The following is a 24,206-nucleotide window of genomic DNA, read 5'->3' as shown; positions in this document are numbered from 1 at the left end:
CTTTATAAAATCTTATTGGTTTTTTCTTCATATTTATTGTGATCCATATATTATAAAAATTCATAAAGAATGACAATGATAAATTCAAATTATCAGGCATATGTCTTTCTAAATTTTAATGATAGAAGATTATTTTCACCAAACTCATAATCACGTGACAGCAATTTTATAAATATAAATAAAATTACGCCGAAGACTAAATTCCGAATTATCTATTCCCCTGAGCGAAAATAAGAGCCTAAAACACTGCAACGTAAAAAACTAAAAATGCTTCTGCTCTCACCTTCTTCCATTTTTGCTCCTCCATCCACAAGCAGAATAAGACCTTCGCCGATCAAATCTATGGCAGTAAACAGAAGCAGCTCTGCTCCGGCGCAGCGGAGAAACGGCATGTCAGCTCTCGAAGCTCGAATCTCCCTTGTCATCGCTCTCGCCTCCCAAACCTCTTCTCTTTCTCAAAAACGTAAGTTTTTCCCTGCAATTCCTTATTCCTCAGTTAATCGTATTTTATTAGTATTTCACTCAATTTGATTCTGTTTTTTTAGTCCTTTAACTAGTTTTGGGATGAGAACGATGTTAAATGATTGATTGATTGTTATATTGTTGGCAGTTCTGACGGAATTGGCGAATGAAACCGCGAAATACGTGTTTCCGAAGAGGATATTCGAAAGTCGGAATTTAGAGGAAGCTTTGATGTCTGGTATACTTTTTCAATCTATTTATGATTGTTATATTCAATGATATTTTAGATGGTTAAAATCAGTCCACGTAACTCATATCACTGTCATCTTCATGAAGTGCCGGATCTGGAGACAGTGAAATTCAAGGTGTTGAAACTTACAGATCAGTATGAGATAAGAGAAGTTGAGGTATATGTGTTGTGACTAATTTCTATTCATACTTTTTTTCCCAGTAGCATCGAGATTTATATGCACTCTTTCTGCACTTTATCACGGGATTCGTTCTAGATGAAAGAGGAGCAATATTTGACAGACAAAAAATAATTTTAGAACTTTCATCAAAAATATGTTGAAGATAGAGGGGAAAACTTGTGATGAGGAAACATATCTTAGGCAAGATACATTATTTATTTAAATTTGCTTGCACCAGCTACATGTTCTCACACAAAGAATCCTTTTGTCAGTATTTCTTAATAAATGGTGATTCTAGTGAGTTATCTCGAAGCGATCTAGGTTACTAATAGTCTAATACAAAATAAAGCATTGGCTGGTGATTTAACTAGGTCATGTCAATAGATACAAGAGAGACATTTTGCAGATTTTGTTATAAAATTGATTCAACGTCTTTTTTGAAGAATTGGACCTTTGTTCATATATGTTATTAACCTTTTTATGGTCATAAAAAAAAGCATTAATGGATTTCAAATAGCTGCAATGCATCCACTTGGAAGAGGAGAGTGATGTTGTTTGATCATTTTGTATATGCCACAACTGGAGAGTGACAGTTATAGGTAAGAGTCAGCATGTCTATGATCTATCAATAAGAAAGTAAAAGAAACAATAGGAACCTGAAAGATATCTGGTATCCAAATGTTTTCTGGAACAGAAAGAAACTGACAGAAACAATCTGGTGATCACAGCTCAGGAGTTTCCTCAATTTTGAGAAACATGTTTGCAATACTGACTCAAGTGTTAAGACATGATTAGAAATCGGAGGTGGCAGTTTCTTGAAATAAGCATGTTACGTTCTAACTTTTGTTTGATCACCTAGATTTAAGCATGTCATAAGCTCTCTCTATTCGTATTGAAGCCGTGGATCCTGTTGTTTGAAAGTCATTGACATTAACTTTTGGCAAATAGTCCTTTGTGTTTAACCTGAATTCTAGACCAACAGTCACAGTGTTATCATGGTGCATATATTTCTTCTTAATAGCATTAATCTACCATACTATAGACATGCTGTATTATTAGAACTTTACTCATCGACATCTCTTTATGTTGTCATGTTGATAAAAAATAATTCCTGATTATCCTTTTAACCATCTTTCTTTTCGTTATAATTTTGTTCATTTATCTAAAGTAGTATTGTGACTTTAAGCAGCCTTACTTTGTTGCCGAGGCTACAATGCCTGGGAAGTCTGGGTTTGACTTAAATGGTGCATCTCAATCCTTCAACACATTGGCTGAGTACTTGTTTGGTAAGGTAGTTCAAGGTACTTATAGAGTCAACCTTAGATCGCCTCGAACCACATTGTAATGGTAGCCTTTTTTGGCTTTGTTCTGTTTCTTGATGACTTCTAGAACATGAAGAAGGAGAGTATGGCAATGACGACACCCGTAATCACTCGTAGAACTCAATCTGATGGGGAGAAAATGGAAATGACTACTCCAGTGATAACTAAAAGGGTACAACACTTAAACTGATCATTGTTTTCCCTTTTTAGTTCTTTTACAGCATATTATTTACTGCTTCACTCAAGACAGATGGTTTGGTTACTCTATTACACATGCTTTTTGCTCGACTCTTTTCTGTGCAGTACCTTTGTAGACATATTGTGTTTTTCTCAGGACATTGGAGATACCCTGTAAGAGGGACTACTAACATGGATATTGATGCACGGTGTTAATAAAAGTAATAAAGTGATAAAATAATGGAGTTGAGTCACTACATAACTTGAGAAATGATAAATGAAGAACTACTCTAATAATGACCTCATGTCGCCAAATGGAAATGCTGACTTTTACTGATTCTATTGGGAAAAAGAACATCATCTAGTTACCTAATTCACAAGGAAAACACATTTACGTTCTTGATGTGGATTTGATAAAAGCCGAAATGTATTTTAGATGAGATTTGAGGATCTTTCAATTGTGTGCTAGGCCCATATGCCAGATCAGGTACATATGAAATAAAAACATTGTGGCTTCTTATTGTTTGAACCTGTAGTATTCTCGGATGGTACTATTGCAAATCCATATCTAGGAGAACGGGAAACTATTAGATTCCACATTTTGATTATGTTGCTCGGACCCTCTAAAAATGCTGCCACGCCTGTGTTGGATCCTCCAAAATGCATAGTTTTTGGAGAATCCGATACACACCTGACAGTAATTTTGAAGGGTCCCAACAACATAAGTGCTGCATGGATCCTTCATTGCCTTGCCATACCTGTACCTGAGGGGTGTGACTTGAGTGTTGGGTACTTCTTTCCAATTTTTCAAATACACTAATAATTAAAGAAAAAACTGCACGAACCGCTATCAGATACTTGCACGCACGCATCTGATATGTGCCTATAGGCTAGTTCATGTATTGTCGATGTCCAATCTTAGTTCCAGAACAGGTTTAGAATGGACTAACAGTCAGAGAGAACAATCTTCCACATTATAAAGATTATATGTCTGAATGAATATACACATCTAATCCTCTATACAAACAATAACACATTTTTCTAGTCATTCATAAATGGATATCTGATAACAACATTTTGAAACAGAAAAAAACAATATTATGTGGAAATAGGCACTCCCTTAGCGATAGGTTGTGTGTCTCTCTGGTTATGCTATGTGGAGACATCCTATAAGAATTTCTTGCTCCGAGAAACTTCAAAACCAGCATTATTCCATTCTAGAAAAGAAAAAAATCACTTTAGCTTATGTCTGATCCTATGTTTTAGTGATTAACACTCCCACACCCCACCCCATCCCCACCAAAAAGGAAAAAAAGATAAATATTATGTATATAGTTGTTATATTTATTTCCTGCTCTCGTATTTTCTCAAAAAATTACACATACTGGAATCTCATTAAGAATTTCATTAGGCGGAAGATCAGGAAAAGTGGAGGATGTCCTTCGTCATGCCCTCCAAGTATGGTTCGGACTTGCCACTACCGAAGGATTCCTCTGTAACTATCAAAGAGGTGCCTCGGAAAACTGTCGCAGTTGTTGCTTTTTCAGGTTTGTAACTTCATAATTCAGTATGTCAATACAAAGTTCAAGGTGGAATGTTAAGTTTACTTGAAATTCAACATCTGTAGTCAGAAAGCTGGGATCGGTCTCATTGGTTTATAGAAGTAGATCTTGGTAAAGTTACTTAGTACTTTATTGATCGATTCACTTATTATGATATGAAAGAAACTTATACATAGTTGTACATCCATTTCTGTCTTTAATGTCCTATAAGCCTGCTGTGACGAATGGCGGTGATCAATTCAGAGTTCAAAAGAGAACATTTAGGAATTCTGTTTTTCAAGTTTTGTATCCTAACATAGCTAGTCCTCTCCCATTTGATTCCAATTAAGGTTTTGTGAATGACGAAGAAGTTAAAGCGCGAGAATCAAGACTTCGAACTGCACTAAAGGGAGATGCAGAGTTTCAGGTAAAAGATGGTGCCTTGGTAGAAGTTGCACAGGTATATTTGCAGAACCATTTCAATTATTCTTATAATATCTCCTGGAGAACAGATTTTGGCCTAGTGCAACTAAAGTAACTCACTAGCTGCATATTTGTTGTACTTATCTTGCAGTATAATCCACCATTTACTCTTCCTTTCACACGTCGGAATGAGATTAGCCTGGAAGTTGAAAGGAAACAGGAATAGCTAGTCAGTGTGCTGTATATTGAGATAAATCTGTTCACTAATGTATAGAACTAGAAAAGCAAAACTTCGCCAGTATTCATTCTAGACGTATATAGCGTGTATATGTATATCATATTGTATTATACACCTTGTATATATACATTTCAGGCGATTGTTTGACCTTTTAATACTAGGTTATGTACATGCACCATATTGCTCCTACTCTGAAAATAATAAGACACTTTGTCTTTTGTACTCTTCGCAAATTCGCAATCATCCATTGAGTTTTGTATCATATTGGGTAATATTATTCATTTTCCGGAAGATGACATGTTTTTTTCTAGATATACTACTGAGATTTATGTTGCTCGAACTTTTCAAAAATACCACCAGGTGTGTGTGATAAAAGCTATGCATTTTTAAAGAATCTGACATGAGTGTGATAACGTTTTTGGAGTATCCGAGCAACATAGGCTAAAATATGTGAGTGCTTGCAGTTTAATGTTTGTGCATCCTTGTAGTTCAACTTTCTTATCAAGTTTGCATATTCCTTTAGCTTCTACGATGCATGAAATTCAATCAGAGCAAAAACTTGGTGGGTAAGATATAGATTTCTTGTCTGAGTCGCGTTGATCACAAAATGAATCTATGATTTCAAATCCAAAAATAACTAGGCATTAGTCTCAATCAAGTTATGATTCGGTTATGAATCCTCAATATTCATTCGACACTTATGTAGACCTATTCATTCCAATACTATTTTCGATATTAAAGTTGATTCATCATATATTGACTAATTTTAGATTGCTTGTTAACTTACCGAAAACCACCTCTTTTATCATGGTTTGAGACTAACAATATGAGGAAGCACTAGAGATCACGTTTTTAAAAAAAAATTACTATAAGCGTAAATATTATATGCACTAGAGACGAAGGTTTAGTTTATAAAATTAATTTGTGGTGAGCTCTCCATCACGATGTAAGAAAGTTTCTCTAGTAACAGTTAATCCATTAATTTCTATCTATATTTATCAATTAGTATATTAGGTACCCTAACAATGAGCTAATTAGTCTGGTTAATTAACCGAAAAAGAGCATGAGAACGCATAATAAGTATTAAGTAACTACCTAACTATAGAGTGGAATTTTCACTGGCTAACCCTTTTTGTGACAGTTATTTAGTAAATATTTCTCTTGTAATTTATAGACTTTTTAGATTACAATGTAAAGATCTCTTTTGAATATACTGAAAATTTTATGAAAAAATATTAGACGACGATTTAAAAGTTTGTAAGTTAATTGACAAGTTTGTAATGTTTTGTCTGTAGTTAATATATGAGCAAACATTTACATAAATGTTTCTTTATTAGTGCTGAGGTCAGTCACGCAAACAAAATTGCAGTTTTTCTCTGTTTTCTCATTAACTTATTCCATTCACTCTTGCTTTGTGTTTACAATTCCTTTGGGGCGGAAAATTATACTGTATACTCAAGGTTTAATTCATCTTATATATATAAATGTTGAATTTCTTTGATTTCTTCATATTTTAAATTCTTTTAATGAAAATTCTGACTTTGTCACTGACAGTAAGACATGGATATTCCATCCCATTCTTTAGCCCATGGGCATGCTTTTCTAGGGTTCCTCCAATGATTCTAGCTCCAAATACTTGGAAACTAGCTCTAATATGATCCGATTTATATATATATATACAAGTAAATAAATCATCAAGAACGTAGCAATATACGTACATTTTAATCTCTTATGAAGAAAGTTGATATGATGAAGAAGATTGATAATTCCAAATTTGTAAAGTTTCACTTGTTAGAACTAAAAAAAAAAGTACAAAACCTTTTTTCTTGGTACATCCCATGTTTTTTGTATCTTACTATAGTTATTTTACAATATGGGAAAACTAATTAATAAGCTAGTCTAATTCATGTATAATACAATCATTAATTTCACTAATAGAGCTTTTTTCTTTTTGAAGAGGACATTGAACAACCATGTTACCATCTTGAAGTACTCTTAATTCTCCTTCACTTGATAGAAGAGATTGTAACTCTTGCTTAGTTATAACAACTTTAATTCTTACAACCTCTGATGATGAACAACTACTTTCCATAACTATTACTTCATCAGCAAACTTCACCTTCTTTTTTACATGTTTTGTTTTTGGCTCTTGTAGAAAAGGTGATGACACTTCATGTTCATGAACCTTCATTGGAGCTTTATATTCAATGACCTTCTTCTTATCATTTTGCAAAAGTACTATGCAATTTCCCATTCTTGTGTATTGTTATATGTTGTGTTGCTAGGGAGTTGAGGTTATACAAGTTTGAGTTTTTGAGTAAGCTTGTTTAGAAGCACACACTAGTGCTCCTTTTATAAGGGGAAAAAAAAAGAGGTGTGAGAAAATCCATCATGATTTTTTGTCGTTTAATTAGGCACGGAGTTTAAGATGATATAAAGATTTTTGAAAGTTGTGTGACTAAAACAAGTTACGAACATTTGTGCGACTGTAAATTCAGTATCTTATAATAAAAGGTTAATGTTTATTTCTAAGTATGAAATGTATCATTCTTTTTAAAAATTAGTGTTACATAAAATAGAATATATGAAACTGACATTATACAAAATTTTATTATCAACTTATTTTAATATGTTGTAATAGATAATATATCTTGTTTCTTATTCGTTGCTAATATCAATTTTTATGGACGATTACTTGTAGTTATCTTGTGAGTGCTTGTTATCGTTTAATTTTTTTATTTTATTTTTTAAAAATTGAAGTTAAATTTTAGTGGAAAGCATATTAGCACTTTGGACCCCATCTTGTTGATTTTTGTTGCTGTGCAATTGAGAGGTCATGATCTATATCATAATTTCTCTAAGATTTTCTTTTCACACTTTTTTCTAATATACAATCCACTATAAAGTGAGAGATACAAGCCTACTTAGTTTTTATTCTTTGACCAAATAAACATAAACGTGTTACTATACAAATACTTGTAATTAATGGTAAAATGATTATTAGAAAACTGACTAAAGTACATTAATACAGATGATTTATTTGCTATAATTAGTAGTAAAACTTTTTTCTCTGTTGTAAAAATTATAGGTTTTTTCCTGTTGAGATAAATGTCTGCTCATATGTTATGTGGCAAAATCCTCCACATAAACTATTTTTTTACAGTAAAGATGATGAGTTAAAAATCAATATAGGACAACTAATCCAAAGAATGTCGTCTAATGGTCAGTGACGTAGATTGAGAATTATAAGATTTCAAGTTTAAATGATTTTTTTTCATCTGTCTTAATTGTGATGGATAAAAATATCTTGTACTTGTTATTGATGGAAAGTGATAAATATTTCGTAAAATTAGTTAAAGTGAACATAAACATATTTGACTAAGACAGTTAAATTATTTTTAAAAAAATATAGGACCACTAACGCAAAAACTAAGTGATTTTGACAAAAATGCACCAAAAATAATAGTGGTGGTCTCATTTGGACTCCACTTTTTGTTTTTTTTTTCTGCAGCAATATGTCTTTATGACTATGATTTTCTAAACGAGGTCGGTTTGGGCATCCAAAACCATCATTGCATCTAGTTTCTTTTACAACTTTCCCTTTATAATAAGAGTGAAATTAAATTCGAATCTGAATTTGGTCGGATTTTAATATCGGATGAATAAAAAATAAAAAAAAGAGTGAAACTAATAGCTTCGAGAAGATTATTATTGTAATTATTCATGTTTACTTCTGTCTTTTAATAGCTTTGAGAAGAGATTATTATTGTAATTTATCTTTCTTTATACCTTGGTTCTTGAAATATTTTACTTGACTGACGAATCTATCTAAAGATAATCTTTCTACCTTTATAAGATAGAAATAAGATTGCATATATATATATCATCATCATCATCATCATTTCAGATCCTACGACTTCTCAAATTATATAAACCGATTATATTATTATATACCTTGATTCTTGAAATATTTTACTTGACTCACGAATCTATCTAAAAATAATTTTTCTACCTTTATAAGATAGAAATAAGATTGCATATATATATATCATCATCATTTCAGACCCTACGACTTCTCAAATTATATAAACCGATTATATTATTATTATTATTATCGTCAAGTCCTATTTATACCTTATATTATGAAAAGCTAAGGAAGAAGGGGAAGAATTAATTAGAATTATAAGAATAGAACTTGATAAGGCATGATTGTTTTTTTCATCATAGGACAAGTGTATGGTTAGATGGCTCTTTTTCATTTTTTGTTAGCACTCAACCATTATATATATGTGTAGCAAATTCATACTTTTCCACCCTATGATCTTAAACTATTTGACCAGTCTCCAGGATCTAAGATCCTTGTGCCATTTCACATTTCATGTCAAAAGTGTCATTTATATTAAGTACTTGTTATTATTAATATTAAAACTTCTTCGATTTTAGCTTAAGTGTCTTAGTTTGATCGAGCACACAATTTAAAAAATAAAAGAAGATTTTTTGAATCTTGTGATCTTAAATTAAAAATGTGTATAGTTCATCATTAAATCATGTACGTAGTTTTCAACTTGTTATGTAGAATGTTGAAACTACAAACTTACTAAATATAAAAAAAATTGAAACAAACTAAAATTGAACGCGAGATACTTAAATTGAGACGGAGGGATAGAAAATTTGAGAGGGCCTATATTTCAACAATATAAGGGGACAACATATAGATGCATATAGTTTTTAAATGAGGAATTACAAGAAGTCATGATCGTTTTTGAAGTTTGGAGAGGCATGTATGGCCCTCTTGCCCCCCTTGGCCATATGTACTTTGCAAACTAACTTAACCACTAAATATGATGAGATTTTAACTAATTAAAATAAAAATATAAGATTTTTATTTTTTTTAACTTTAGAAGCTTCATGATATGAACCCATATTCATCATTTTCAAAGAAAAAGGGGAAGTTATATTTGATCGAAGGGGCAAAATTAATTAAATTTGAGTTCAATATATATATATATATATACACACACTATTATATATTAAATATGTATTATTGTATATTAAAATTAATTTATATATAAAATATATATTTATTGATTAAAATTTTGATGGAAGATTAATATATTAGTGTAAAATTTTGGAAAGGCTTAATACATTATTATGGCGAATCCCGAAATTGATGAAGTTATGATTTCCACATCAACTTTAATTTCAATAATAACTCTTTAAAAAAAATTATATATATTAAAAGATTAAAAAAAACTATTATATTTATGTAAATTCCTTATCGAACTTCTAGATCCACCTCTCATTAGATAGTTTACCCCCTAAGTTTGTAGCTAAATTCCTTTGACATATCACTTTTGCACTATCTAGCTTTTAATTTATGGTCTCTTTTTCACACATGCACATTTATAAGTGCATGCTCAATGACTTAGGATCATAAAATCTTAGCCTCTCATACTCCACTCAACAAATAGAGAAAAAAAAAAGGTTTTTCCCACATCAAATGTAATGTTAAGAAACTAAAAATGGACTTTTAAGAATGTTTTTGGTGCGGAGAAAAAATATTTTTTTTATATTTGATTATGAAGACTTTCAAAAAAATATTTTTATAGCAAAATAAGTTTCTTAAAAAAAAAATAAAAAAATCAAGTAAACAAAACGAGCTTCATAATTAATAGGCAGAATGACCCGGTAGACCCCTGCACTTGGCTTCATTTATCAGTTGAACCCTCCTACTTATCACTTTGTCAACCAAACTCTTAAACTCATCAGAACACAATATTTTAAACTCCTCTGACCATTGACCGAGTTTATGTGACATTAATATTGATGAGTTTGAAAGATGTGTGATTACACACGCTTGAAAGTGAGTTAAACCAATATTTTACTTTTAAAAAAATCAACTTAACAAAATTAAAAAATAAGATTCATCTTCTTCAACCATCCTTCACCCACGACTTTCTTCTTCTCCACCAGCCTCCCTCCTCTACCCCTCACCACAACCCTCAACTTTCTTCTTTTTCCAGTTCATTCTTCTTTCTCCAGCCCCACATTCACTCTTCTCCGCCTCTTTTTTTTTTTTTATACAAATCGATAGCCTCAACTTCTTCTAAAATTTTCATTTTTTAGGTTTGAAAAATATTAGTATCATTATTTTATTAGATGGTTTCAACGAGGAGATGTGGATGATGTGAAGGATGATTGTGACTATTGAAAATTTTAAAACTCCATTGATAAGCTTGAAAAAGCTTTAAAATAATAAGTGGGTCTTGTAAATTTGTAAAATTAATTAAAAATTTCAATTGGGGTTCATTGAGTTTGTGTTGGTGAACTTGTAATTGAATTTACAAGTTAAATCGAGAAGAATTTGATCTAATGTGTATGAATTTAGTGCTCAATTTGTGACCAAATATGAAGAAGATGACTATTTGAAAAGTTTAAGAAATTAAAAAATTGATCTATATTTATTTTTATTATTTTAGCACTTAATTTCGTACATGGCACTAAAATATGATGTGGAATTCCACGTGTAATCGCGTCCATTACACGCACACTAATCGGAGGAGAAAAGAGCTTAAAATATTGTGTTCTCATGAGTTTAAAGGTCTAATTGGCAAAATAATGAGTATGAGAATTCAACTGACAAACAGAGCCAAGTAAAGGAGTCTCTCAGAACATTCTGCCTAATTAATATCCACTCATATATCGACTCTTCCCCACCCTCACCCTAGTTCTCATCCCCACCACGATTACATCCCCTACACCCCCACTTCATTCCAAGGCAAATATCTGAATTTAAAATTTATAAGTTGGATTCAAAAAATTTTAAAACTTTTAGATCCTGAATTAATACTTTCTCCATTCTAATTTATGTGATATTTTTTGAATTTTGAAATTTAAACAAGTCTATTTTTGATAGTAACTTTTTCATATATCTTTTAAATATTTTGAATTGCCAATTATTACGACTTATAGTATTTTTACGTAGTTTACAAATATATAAATTTCATTTCAAAAAATTTGAAGATTTCATGCGTAAATTCCTGATAAAACTTAAACCGTTTGACTCTTGAAAAATGAAAAGTACCACATAAATTGGGACGTGCCACATAAATTAAGACAGATGGAGTATTTTTTATTATATTTAGACAAATATAGAGTTTAAACATAAGCTATTGGATTGAGTCGAACCCATAGTCGATATTTTAGCTTCACCCATACCTCATCATCTTATTAACTGTCTAAATTATATACAATTTTTTTTTTGAGGATAATATCAAAACTATTTATCTTCCAAAATAAAATAAATCATTGAAACACACCATAAAATAAGCAATATTATGTTTATTGTAAGGTTGTCCAAATAAATGGAATTGATGAATGAATTTACCTATCATTTTTCAAGACACTCAAAATGGAAAAAACCAAATCCATAAGATACTTTTCAAACTTATGAGACAAATATTCCCTCAAAAATCATTATTTCCCAACTAAAAAAGGTCACAATATGTTTATTGTAAGGTTGTCCAAATAAATGGAATTGATGAATGAATTTACCTATCATTTTTCAAGACACTCAAAATGGAAAAAACCAAATCCATAAGATACTTTTCAAACTTATGAGACAAATATTCCCTCAAAAATCATTATTTCCCAACTAAAAAAGGTCACAATCTGCACTGCTTTTGCCACCCCATGTTTAAAAAAAAAAAAAAAACAATTTTTCAGTTAACTTTTTATTTTTCCTAATTTGTTTTTAACTCTTTTGGAAAATCTAATAATGGATTTGTTGGTTAGTAGACAGTGACACTTGTCTTCTTTTTAGTGGGCAGCCACCGTAATTTGGACTTCCCTCTTTTACTATTTCATCATCAACATCTCACCTTTTGCTCATCAACATCACTATTCCGTCCGTATAAAAAAGAATGGACTAATTTGATTTAACACGAAATTTAAAAATTAAAAAAGAATTTTTAATAATTAAAGTTAAGTCAAAACTTAAATATATCAAAATGTCTTTTAATCTTATAATTTTAAATATGTCATGTAGAAAATTAAAATTAAAATATTATCAAAAAAGGAACGTTCTTTTCGAAACAGACCAAAAAAGAAAAAAGGTCATTTCATTTTTTATACGAAGGGAGTGCTATATTTTTTAGTTATAATTTTCATTGTCAATACATTTTAAGTGGGTTGAATCAAGAATTAGATCGGATTTAGAGTGAATTGGTCCTAAATAAATTAAAATATTAATGTTTAGTTATTACGCCATTAAATAAGTATTGAAAATTGTATCTTTAGTTAAAATGATCGCGGAAACTAATTGGACAAAGTTGAATAACCATGAACCTAACTAAACAAAACTAGATGATTTTTGGAAGATAGATAAAGTTAAATAATTTTGATAATAAATTGTACTTATTTTTGGAAGATAGATAAAGTTGAATAACTTCGATAATAAATTATTATAAATAGTTGAGTGATCATTTAAGCATTCGATCTTTTTTCTTTCTTTCGTACTATATGATTTATAATCTCTAATTTAGGCTTGTCGCAAGCTATTCCACACATTATGTTGGACTATTTATTTTCACCTTATATTATGATATTAATTAAGGCTCATCTAGTATTTAATAACTATCTCATTCCTTTAGAAAAGTTTGAAACTTGTTAGTTGGAAGTTGGAACCATTCACCGATTTAGGATTTCTAAAATATGGTGTACAACAGAAAAAAAAAAAAAAAAAAAAAAAAAAAAAAAAAAGAGGAAAAATGTATTTAATGAAAATTGATTTTCTAGTCCTCAAAGATATATAACTTAACCTTCAAGTGCATCATCTATTATTTTTTGTAGCATAGTTGTCAACAAATAATATATATATATATATAACTTTATAGAGAGACCACGAGTTTATGTACACGAATTTTTGCGTATACTCGGAGCTATTCACTTTTTGAAGTTTAACTCCCCTATTATACAAAAACAGGTATAAATTTTAGGAATCACGTAGTTTTAATATGAAATTACAATCTATCCCTATTTAGTTTGTAATTACATTAATTCCTGAAAAAGTAAAACAAACCGGATACATAATATGTAGCTCGGATACATGAAAAACTAGCTCGGATACATAATATGTAGCTCGAATACATTAAAAACTAGCTCGGATACATTATAAAATAATTTAGGATTAGGAGATAAATAAGGAATTTTAGAGGTTTTTAGAAATAGAAGGGAATATTATAAATAAGGGAAACATAAGACGTGTATTTCAGTAATATACAAAACCAGGGTTAGGTTTTGTATATTACAACTATTGTATATCAGTAAGATGTATAAAAATGTGAATTATATATTCTCAAAAATATATATAAATAAGTACAAAAATATTACAGTATAGTATTTTAAGGCAAATAAGATCACTGTGGATTAAAGATGCCACTTATTTGGGCCTCTATTCGGCCCAAATTCATAAATAGAGTCTTGGAATGGGCCACCCTCTTGTCTCCAATCTTGATCTAATTGTTAACTAGTTCAAATCATTCAAAGACGCGATTTGCCTTTCAAATAGATCGATTTTTATTTTGTATTCTTGTGGATATTATAATGCGAAAATATAAACTTACATTTCATGAAAAAATTATTTCTCCGAAGAACCAAAAATTAAAGACCAACACAAAATAAGGACAAAAGAACAAATAACCCGATTCAAATCCAATATTGATTTCACATTACTTAAAAAGATATTTCAATAGTTATTCATCCCATCGGCTAAACTAAAATAATCAATTAATATATAGTATATATTATATGATCGTATATAATCAGAACATATTTGTATACCCACTAAAAAAGATAAATAGTGAATTGGAACGTCAATTTGTGTAAAAATTCCACTTTACACACAATAACACTTATAAAGTCACTTTTAACTTTATTATAAGGACAAATATTTTATCTACAAATGCAATTTTAGAGATATAAGTTTCTGAAATAATAATGATCTCAAATAATCACTTTGAAAGAAAGAAATGTAAATTTCTGAAATAATAATGATCGAAAAATCAATTCCAGATTCTTTTGGACAGGTACGAAGCTAGAAGTTCAGTTCGGTACGAATTCAATGAATTCAGTAATTCAATCATTTTTATTTATATACTAATGTATTTGTTTTAATGAGTTAAAATTCTGACTTCGCCTTTTGAATAGTCCAAGAGATTTTTTCCTCAATTGACAAGGCACTTGAGTCGAATTTCCATGAAAGTGAAAGATCAATGTGGGTAAAGCTTTTTGACAATGGAGAAGAATGGGCATTTATCTCCATTTTTTCCTTATAAGGTATACATGCATGCACGCAAATGGAGATAAGATCTCTTTAAGAAATTCGATACCTTATCAATTTCACTGAAGCATATCGATGAATTTGTTAATTGCGCCTTTTATTTCCTGTTCATTCGAGTATCAATTGAAAACGAAAAGAGGATTTTTCTCTTTTGATACTGTTCATGTCGATTTCAGTTGTTATTGGAGTATAATTTTGTCCTTGTATTATGATTCTTATGCTTATTAGGTATTTGATGAAATGCTAGATTTTTGTTAATCAAGTAAACTTTGAAACTGCACATCTAGACACCTCATCTGATCCTCATTGTGTCTCGTGTACACTCAATGCTGATGTGACACGTAAATTTTGGAGGTGTTTAGATGATCATTTTGTAAGTTGGAGTGTTCAACAGGAGACGAGTTGAGATGTGTAGATATGCAATACTTAAAGTTGAAGTGATTACTTGTTAGTCAAGTTTGAGTTTCTATTTATGTATTATGCCTATAGTAAAATAGAGTACTAATTTTCCATGTGAACCTTTATGAACTTTCAAAGGCCAAGTAGTGGTTGTCTATATCATTTGTATAGTATTTCAACATTAATTGTTATAGGATGGGATATATACTTGAGAAAGCTGCAATAAAATGGGTATCTTTTGTATTAAACTTGAAGGAATCTGTCATTTCCAACTGACTAAAAGAAATCGTTTTTTGCTGTCGTCCTTTTTCTCTTATCTTTGCTGAAGAGCTCTGAATTGAGAAAGAAGGCTAGATTTTCTTATATTTACCCAGCTTTATTCATCACTCAGGATTGTGTTTATCCTAGGGATTGTTTATGCATATATTTAGACACATTTCAAAGAACTTATGTTGGTTTGTGGAGTTAAGCACTTCATTTTCACTAAAAGTGACTTCAGATGTGAATTGTGATAATTGCTTTTGATCTGAAGAAGTATTCACTATATTTCTGGAGTAGAAAATTGAGGAAAGTGCATTAGTTTTAGATACACGGAACTTTCAACTGCCAAAGGTTACTCATATTTGTACTGCTAAAAATTATGCAACAGAATACGTTAGGTATTAGACCAGAAAATGAGAATCCTGAAGATACAATGGTGTTACAGTATTGTATATAATCTTGAATTCTAATTGTTACACGGTATTTTATTCCTTCCAAAAGGAGCATCAGCTCAGTATACCACGTGTGGGCGTCTGTTTGAGACATAATTACTCATATTTTTACTTCTATTTGGAGATGAGATCTCTCAATTCCAACTGAAACCATTTAAGTCAAGTTGCTTGCAATTAGAAGCAGCATCAGTTTGATCATCCGTGTTTAGGTCCAGCTTCGGAGCAAAGTATGGTAGCTTATACTCTTGTGGTGACACCTGCTTCTCTGGTTTCATTGAATCACTTCTGTCAGTTGCAGCTTGGTGAAAAAGTTTGATGTCTGCATCTATTCCATTAAGTCTTCCATCAACGTAGCTACTGTTAACATTCCGTTTTCCTCCTTGGATTCCAACATTCATTGATAAGTTGCTCCAGTTAGTCTCTTTGGCAAATTCTTTTTCTGTATCCTCATCCATTTTGGGAAACAATCTGTTTTCCTTGAGGTCATCACGCCATCTTAGTGCAGTCTGCTGTAACCTGGTCTGATTTTCAATTTCTTCTGTACATGGTCCAAAGTTTAAAGTCCTCAGGCCAAGTTGGTTATTATGCATTTCCTGCAGTTCCCTCAAGGGGCCTTCAGAGGAGGTTAAGCAGCTATCCATTGAACAATCTGCTAACCGCTGGGTTGCTTGTGTTTGTGGAGTGTGAAATCCTGAAAGTTCTTGTATCTCTGAAAATGCAGAATTCAGGCATTGGTTGGATACTTTGGATACCAAATCAGACAGTTGAACCTTAGCTGCCTCTAATCCAATTGCTCCCAAGTTTTGTGTTCCAAGGGTTTCTTGTGCTTTCTCGAGCACAGCCTGCAAATATTTCCCTTGAGCCTCTATCCTTAGCTGTAAATGTCGTTGCACCTAATCAGTTCAATTAGGCCTAATTTAGAAGACAGCAAGGAAAACTTTTCATTGACTTGTAAAGTCTTGGGTAGATGAAAAGTTATGCAGAGTCATAATTTTGATCGATGTCTTAAAACAAAGCACTATAAGTTGCTTAATATATCATTGGAAACTAGTATGGAAAATTTACCGGTACTAGTAAAATTTGGCTAGAAGAAAACCATATGGAGGGGTCACATTGTTAAATTGTTTATTCTTATAACAAAAGCACTACATTAGTTTATGACTATTCAACCCCATGATCAAGCTATCATTTTGTTATTTTGTTTTCCACAACTATGAGAAATATGTTTCTGGTTATCAATTAACCAGTGAAGTCTTCTTTCATGAAAATTAAAATGCCTTATAAAATTACCATATTGTATTGCTTCTAGCTTTTCTTCAAATTATGACACAGGAGGTCTCATCTTTTGCTACTTACATATTTTGTATTGGCATTTATGGTTCTAACATCTCTTGTGTAAGTTAAATTTTGCAACAGTTTCTTACCTCAAGCTGCTCATGAAGCCTTCTTTGGACATCAATTTGCATTTGTATTGCTTCACTTATTGGTAGATTGCTGGACAAGAGAAAAATTGGTTGATATAGTGTAAGGTATGGTTCAGACATGAAGTAGGATGATATTAACAACTCAATTTTGTTTGTTCTTACTTGTTTGGTTGGGGTCCAATGCTTGGATTGCTCGTAGGACTTCCAGTGCTCTCACATATTTTCTCCATACTTGCTGCTACAATTATTTACAAACGATAAATTTTGGAAAGTTCTCTCTCTGTAAAAATGTAGAAGAAGCTTTTTGGATTTATATATTCTTGAAAATTATTGGATTTCTTACCAGCTTTATTGACCCCGCTAAGATTTGCTTGTCCATGGTGGTTCTTACTTAGCCTGTATTTCTGCGCAGCCAAAATAGAAGATTAGATTATCATTTACAACTCAAAAGTACTTGAATGTCAGGTTTGTTCTTCAATTATTTTGACATAAGCAATTTTAAAGATCTTTGCAACCAAATGTTTTTTGTCCCGAATTGTTGTGTGGAAGCTATGATAGAAGGTTTTTCAAGGCTTATTCTGTCCCTCTTGAAATGTCTAGTTTCTTCGCATGTAAATTTGTGAACCACGGAGTGAGTAAAAAGTTAAAAACTAACCTGAAGATGGCTCTTTAAGTGGTACAAGGTTAGTCCCGGGATCCCCATAAGTTTCAGAACTGATTTTGGTGTGGCTTCTGCAATAGAAGAATGGTGGATATTTAATTATCTCAGTCAGAAACAACATACATCTGGTGCTTATCCAAATTAACATGTTTATGTGCACTTACTGTCTGCCCCACCAAGTTGGGTAACTGCTTCTATAAACCTCTCATGGAGGTCTGGCGTCCATTTCAATCTTGGCTTAGCATCCGTTGAAAGAACAAGCCCTGAGTCTCCATTGGCATTCCCACCTTGTAGGAACAGATGCCTTTCAGGGAAAGACATTCTTGTTGAAGGGTGCATGTTGGAAGCTTGGTGGTGATGATGGTACATCTTCTGGCCTTGGATATGAATATTTGGTTATCAGCGAATAAGTCTTATGGTAAGATTTATAGGCATGATGGGTGAATGAAATTATATATCGCATACCTAGAGGGAATCTGATGTCGCGTTCAGTGGCTCCAGTCTTGTCTTACTTTTGAATTACCAAGTAATGATTCTTTACTATTCTTCACAGTATATAACATTGTTTTCCATTTGGTTAAATAAAGTTTTCTGCTACAGTTCAATATATCTCCTTGTTCTTCTTTGATCAAATTCACAAAAAAGACCCTACCCTAATAAGCAAATGAAGAGGGGGGGGGGGGGGGGGGGGAGGGGGGTCCAAGAGGCATAGCATCTTGGACAGGTCCAGCGGTACTGGATAAGGTGGATCTAGGGCAGGTTCTGTGGGTTCAACTGAACCAATTGTTTTCAGCTCGAACCATGTATACATAGATCATTTGAAATATATGCATATAATCATTCTAAATTCACTGACTCTAAATTTTGAATTTGCCTCTAACTCTAGACCAATTTAATTCTCATACCAGCTTAAGATAAAAAATCTTGACCTTCCAATTTTACACATTTGTGGGTCCTGAATGCACGTTCGCTTTCTAATCTAATGGAAAGGCACTATGCATTATATTCCTCTGCATTATAAGTTCCTGAAACACTTACACACCTTACAATAGGTAAAAGAATTGATCCACAACGACTTTTTCCTATGCACACATATTCTTTATCTGGCAAAGTTTGGGAACCATATTCCAAGAACTAATAGTGGAATATTTTTTCCCTGATGGAGATTGGAGGAATCCACTATCTATGATGTCCTGAAAACCTACAAAACCATCTTCCTTTTCAAATGGAAGATTCTGTTGACCAGAGCATCTAGTACTGGGTATTAGATACATGCAAGAAAGAAAAGGTGAAAAGGTAGGAAATGGTTGAGATGCTTCTCCTATTGAACACCTAAACAAGAAGAAACGATACTTTTTTTTCTTCAGTTTCAGTTTGTTTAGTTGTGGGCATGATACATGCAATTAGTTGAGGATACATATTTTATCATGTCAGATTGACTATAGCTTATCTTGGCAAATGGAGATAATATAACGTCTTGGATTTTCTAAATTTCGTGCTGTATCAAATCCTCTGCTACTAATATATTGCTTCTTATTTGTATGTCAAGCCATGTCATGCTATTCAATTCCTTTCCCCATATCTGATATCTCTAGATGTATACTTGCATATATTCATTTCTGGTATGCGAAAAAAATCATCTAATTTTATGAAGTGTAATGTCCCTTCGAGGTCCTGTATGATTTTCTTGATCGGAAGGGTGGTGGACAACCTCTGCACGGTATAGGAGCAAGCCAGCTTTGGATGGTTATTGATTTTGGATGCAACATCTTGGCCTGTACCTAGTGATATGAAACTTCCTGAATATCTTGAGCATCCTTTCCATTCTATGCTATTCTAAAATATGTGAATATTGAAAAGGGAAGAAGAAATAAAATAAAAAGATGTAGTGGAGAGATGCTTCTTCGCTTTGTCTGAAGGCTAGGAATCAAATGAAGAATACTTTCTTGTTCTCTCCTTCGGTAAATTTGGTACTTATTCTGCGTGGATAGCCCTAAAATAGAGAGAAGAGGTCCTCTAGCTAAAAGTTTTTTATTCTTTTTGGTATGAAATGACCCCTTTCTAAAAGAAGAAATAAAAGGAATGTACTTCCATACTTATTTGATGGAAAATATGACAACTCGCAACTGGAAGATCCCAATTTACCTTTCACTTAAGTCTTAATTGGATTTGGAGGTACCCTTGATGAATCTATATATCCTGGCCTTACAAGATAACTTTTACATTCTTTTGTGCTCGTTTATGGGTTAAAACGTGTCCTTACACAATATAAAGATACAGGTTACTTTGTTTATAATCATCGTTCTATTTTCTTGGACGTATGTTGAATATCTAGTTTTCTTCTAAAATACAACATCCTTATAATTTGTGAAACTCTTTGTTCCCTTCTTTTTATCTGCTAAGTTTTTCTAGGGAAAATTAGGGAACTCGTACTAAGCTTCTTTTGAAAGGCTTAGCCTATTTTGCACCTCTGTTTCGTTTACTTTGTGTTATAAGTGTATATCTGCTTTATCATCTTTGCAGATAGGAATAAATTAGGGACTATTACAACGGGTAAAAAAAAAGAGTATGGTGTGTGTAGAGATACCGTATGCAGCTGCTTAGTATAAATTGAGCTGTGCAGCATTTCAATCTACTGTATAGATATAGATGATATTTTTGGACAATTTTTTCAAAGGAAAACCTTGTTTCTGTTTTGTAATCATTTTCCATCAAGGAATCAATCCTCGAGATCACTTATACTTTGAACATTATCTTGGATCAGTCCTAATTTCATTTAATGTTATGAAATGTTAGTTGAAAAGCATGCCACATCCTTCTTGTCATGTCACTAATGGATTAAATCCTGGCTATCAATACTGCCTATTAAAATAAGACAGAATATTATCAACTGATGAACAGCCAATGTAGAATAAATTCACATGGAGCTTAGGGGTCTGTCTACCCATGGCTATTGACAATATAAGTTAAAATCTGCAGCTGTTAACCAAAATGAGGTTATTGCTTTGAATAATTAAAAAAAATGCCAGGCGTCAAAAGGGAAAAGAATTTGACATTATTATTGGTAGTTTTATGTCATGTATGTTTAATTAGGTACAATTTTGATAGAAAATAAGTGAAAACTCCTCATTTGAAAATGACATGCATATTTGTTTTCAGTTGAACTTTTGTAGAAGTAAAAAAGAATCAGTTGATTCTGATATGATAGAATATTTTATGGAGTTTGGAGGAATGCATTTTGTGTGCAGTTTAAAGGAATCTATCACAACCTTCACTTAAAGTGGCGAAAAGAATCGCAACTGTTTTGCTGGCATGGTGGCTACTGGCTATGATGATAAGTAACTTTTGTGATACTCATGGTTTGCTTCTTATCATTGATCAATGTTAAAGAGTTTTTAAGTTCTTGATGTTCAGCAGACGTTTTTGCACGGTGAAAATGGTGCTTAATAACATAGTTCTATTAGAACTTGTATCTGCTACCTCTCATCAACACACGTACCAAGTGACTGTCTATAAGGGCTTCAACATATCGAACTAGAAAGGCTTAAAATATCGAAATAAAACTATCTAGAGTTCCTTTTTCTTTTGTGTTTCTATACATATATATGTTGGAACTTGTGTAGAAGAATTCTTTCTTTAAGTACTCTTTTCTTAATTTTTCAAGGGACCGCCTCAGCTTCTCCAAGGGATCAAAGGATGAACAGAGAGGACTGCTCGGGAAGCTTTTCTCCTCGCAAGGTAAACAAAACCTAGTACTACCAATATGTAAAGAAATGGATCTTGGGTCTAACTCGACCCCAAAAGCTATTTATGATGGGAGGATTGTCCAAGTCCATATAAGGAGACACTTAACCGCCGATGTGAGGCTTTATCATTCTTCAACACAATATTTTAACCCTTCAAAAAAAATTACTTGTAATGTTACTCATCCAGCCAAACTTTCATTTGATAAGTGTTGAATTCTTTTCTATTTTTTGTATTCTAAGTCTTCCTTCCCTTATCGTAACAATGAACTTTTGTTTGATGATATGCGAGATTTATAAGTTGTTTTATGTTTCCATATCAAACCATAACTGCTACAACCATGTCGTAACTTTGAGTTCATGTCTCTTTGAAGCAGGGGCGGAGGCAGGATTCCAAAAATGCTAAAATGCTACATCTGAACCCCCTTTGTAAGTTGCCACTACTCTACAAGCTTTCCTTATGTTAATGTGATTAAGGATCAATATATTTACATTATTAAAATATTCACCTACACACCGCGTAACTTTTCAATTGAGCCAATGTGGCTCTACCACTGCTTTAAAGGACGCAAAGCGCTTTTCTAGAATGTCAAACAAAAGTACTTAACTTATCTTTAGTGTTGCCATAAAGCCATGACTGCTGCTTCTCTCTTTGGACATGCAGTTTAGAGTTAGAAACACACTTTGCTTTGTACCATCCAATCTATTTTGTTCCTCTAATTATCCTCTACTGTTTCCTTTGTGTTAGTTGCAAATGATATATTCTCCACTTTAAATAAGAGAACACGTGCTCTTGTTCTTTCTTGTACTTTCATTTCCTTTTGAGGTTAAGTTAATTTTTACTTTGAAAAAACAAGATGAAACTCACAAAAAAAGAGCATTTAGAATCAATCATTTAGTCAATGATTGGCTAAAATTTGAAAAAAAAAAGATTGAAATGACCACAGAATGATATTCCCTGTAAGGAAAAAGGGATTCTGTTGTGAGGGGATAATTTAAAGTTGGATTCTGGGGAATGGAATTTTAGAATCTTAACTCAAAACTAAAGCCATAGGTCGTACTCGTCCCAAGGTCAAGAATTTCTTGGTCGATATTTCACATTCGAATGAAATAGACCTGAATAAAATTAATCTAAAATATAGTAGGATGAATACTTATTCATGTTCATATTATTCGATACCAACAAATGCAGAAATAAGAATAGTTGATTGTTTGTTGAAACATTTTAGATGCTCCTAAACAATCAACATGCATATAATCTATGATTTTATCCTCCAATATAATTTGCCAAACATTTTAAATGCTTTGAGATATATTTGTATAAGTTTAGCTTATGATAGAAAGAACATAAGGAAGAATCAAGGTTTGCTGGTCATAGGTATTATGGTGTTGCTTTGAGAAGGAAACTGTGACAGAACTATTTATTTATAATTTTAATTTTTTTAATGATTATTTTCAATATACTTCGTTACGAATATACCTCATAGAGGGGTATTAGTGTAAGATTTCAATCCTATAAAAAAAATTGGAGTCTTGACCTAGCTCAACTGTACAGGAAATCCATCTATCTTATATTTGTATGGTTAAGCTTTACTTGTTTTCACTTAATAGATTCTTTGAGACCATATATTCTATTAGAGCTAGAAGCACTTCATTATGTTTGCTTCCACAAATGCACCACTTGTCTTTGGTTTCTATTCGGTGTTCAGTACTCACTTTGAATTCTCGAATTAGGAAAATTTATCCATCTAAAGGTTGAAGAATTCTATCCATCTCACCACAGCCCAATGATATGGACTCACCACTTTAGAGCCACTTCAATTCAAGCCAAGGACCTACCTTAGAACTTCATGAGAAATTCTAAAGGAAGGTGGGAGGAAATTAAGGTCTTTGTGAGATTTGAACTATATGCACCTAAGTTAGTTGAAAATGCACCCTTAGGTAGTGGCAATTTCAGGGATATGGTCTAGTGGTCAACGAAGTGGATTGAAAACTATAGGTTCTCAGGTTTAAATCTCAGCAGGTGCACAAATTACTCAATCTTGACACAGAGAGGTAATGGCGATAACAAACTCTATGAGTCTGGTAATGGGAATGAGTTTAATCTGAATTCCTTAGCGAGGACCCTTGAGGAGTGTGTTAACTCATAAGTGAATTCAGTTAGCCTCGAAAATGGATGGTGCTTAAGTGCTCAATCTAGCTACATCCGGTGTCTGGGCCCGATAAATAGGAGGCAAAAGTACTAGGTGATTTCTTAATATGTATCTATCCTTGTGAGAGATATATAACATGCTTTTGTGGAATTAATTGAGGTGCATGCAATCTAGCGCGGACACTACAGGCAGAGATAACAA

General features: G+C 32.2%; 3 protein-coding genes across 6 annotated transcripts in view; 1 reads left to right on the top strand and 2 right to left on the bottom strand.

The window, feature by feature from the left end:
• Positions 1–24,206, bottom strand: part of LOC125807075 (cell division protein FtsZ homolog 2-1, chloroplastic) — a 217,496-nt gene that overhangs the window by 92,626 nt on the left and 100,664 nt on the right. The gene's annotated exons all lie outside the window — the stretch shown is intronic.
• LOC125807099 (heme-binding-like protein At3g10130, chloroplastic) lies at positions 261–4,722 on the top strand. 2 transcript variants are annotated; one of them, XM_049486868.1, is made up of 8 exons: positions 261–463; positions 611–700; positions 799–869; positions 2,062–2,163; positions 2,262–2,366; positions 3,783–3,918; positions 4,263–4,372; positions 4,487–4,722. In XM_049486868.1, exons 1-8 carry the CDS (start codon positions 268–270, stop codon positions 4,559–4,561), a joined length of 885 nt encoding a protein of 294 aa, XP_049342825.1. In that variant the 5' UTR covers positions 261–267; the 3' UTR covers positions 4,562–4,722. The 2 variants fall into 2 exon arrangements, with proteins under 2 accessions (XP_049342825.1, XP_049342826.1); XM_049486869.1 differs by lacking the exon at positions 4,487–4,722 and having other exon boundaries at positions 4,145–4,321.
• LOC125807085 (myb-related protein 2-like) lies at positions 16,047–18,680 on the bottom strand. Of its 3 annotated transcripts, XM_049486848.1 has the most exons (7): positions 18,575–18,680; positions 18,274–18,486; positions 18,104–18,180; positions 17,792–17,852; positions 17,611–17,686; positions 17,449–17,518; positions 16,083–16,917 (listed from the first exon to the last, which is right to left on the bottom strand). In XM_049486848.1, exons 2-7 carry the CDS (start codon positions 18,476–18,478, stop codon positions 16,159–16,161), a joined length of 1,248 nt encoding a protein of 415 aa, XP_049342805.1. In that variant the 5' UTR covers positions 18,479–18,486; positions 18,575–18,680; the 3' UTR covers positions 16,083–16,158. The 3 variants fall into 3 exon arrangements, with proteins under 3 accessions (XP_049342806.1, XP_049342805.1, XP_049342804.1); XM_049486849.1 differs by lacking the exon at positions 18,575–18,680 and having other exon boundaries at positions 16,047–16,899; positions 18,274–18,537; XM_049486847.1 differs by lacking the exon at positions 18,575–18,680 and having other exon boundaries at positions 18,274–18,537.

This window comes from Solanum verrucosum, unplaced genomic scaffold (genome assembly GCF_900185275.1).
Source record: "Solanum verrucosum unplaced genomic scaffold, falcon-dt-bn FXZP01000196.1, whole genome shotgun sequence".
Classification (NCBI taxonomy): Eukaryota; Viridiplantae; Streptophyta; class Magnoliopsida; order Solanales; family Solanaceae; genus Solanum; species Solanum verrucosum.
The sequence above is the reverse complement of the archived record's forward strand: the minus strand, read 5'-3'. Positions and strand labels throughout refer to the sequence as shown.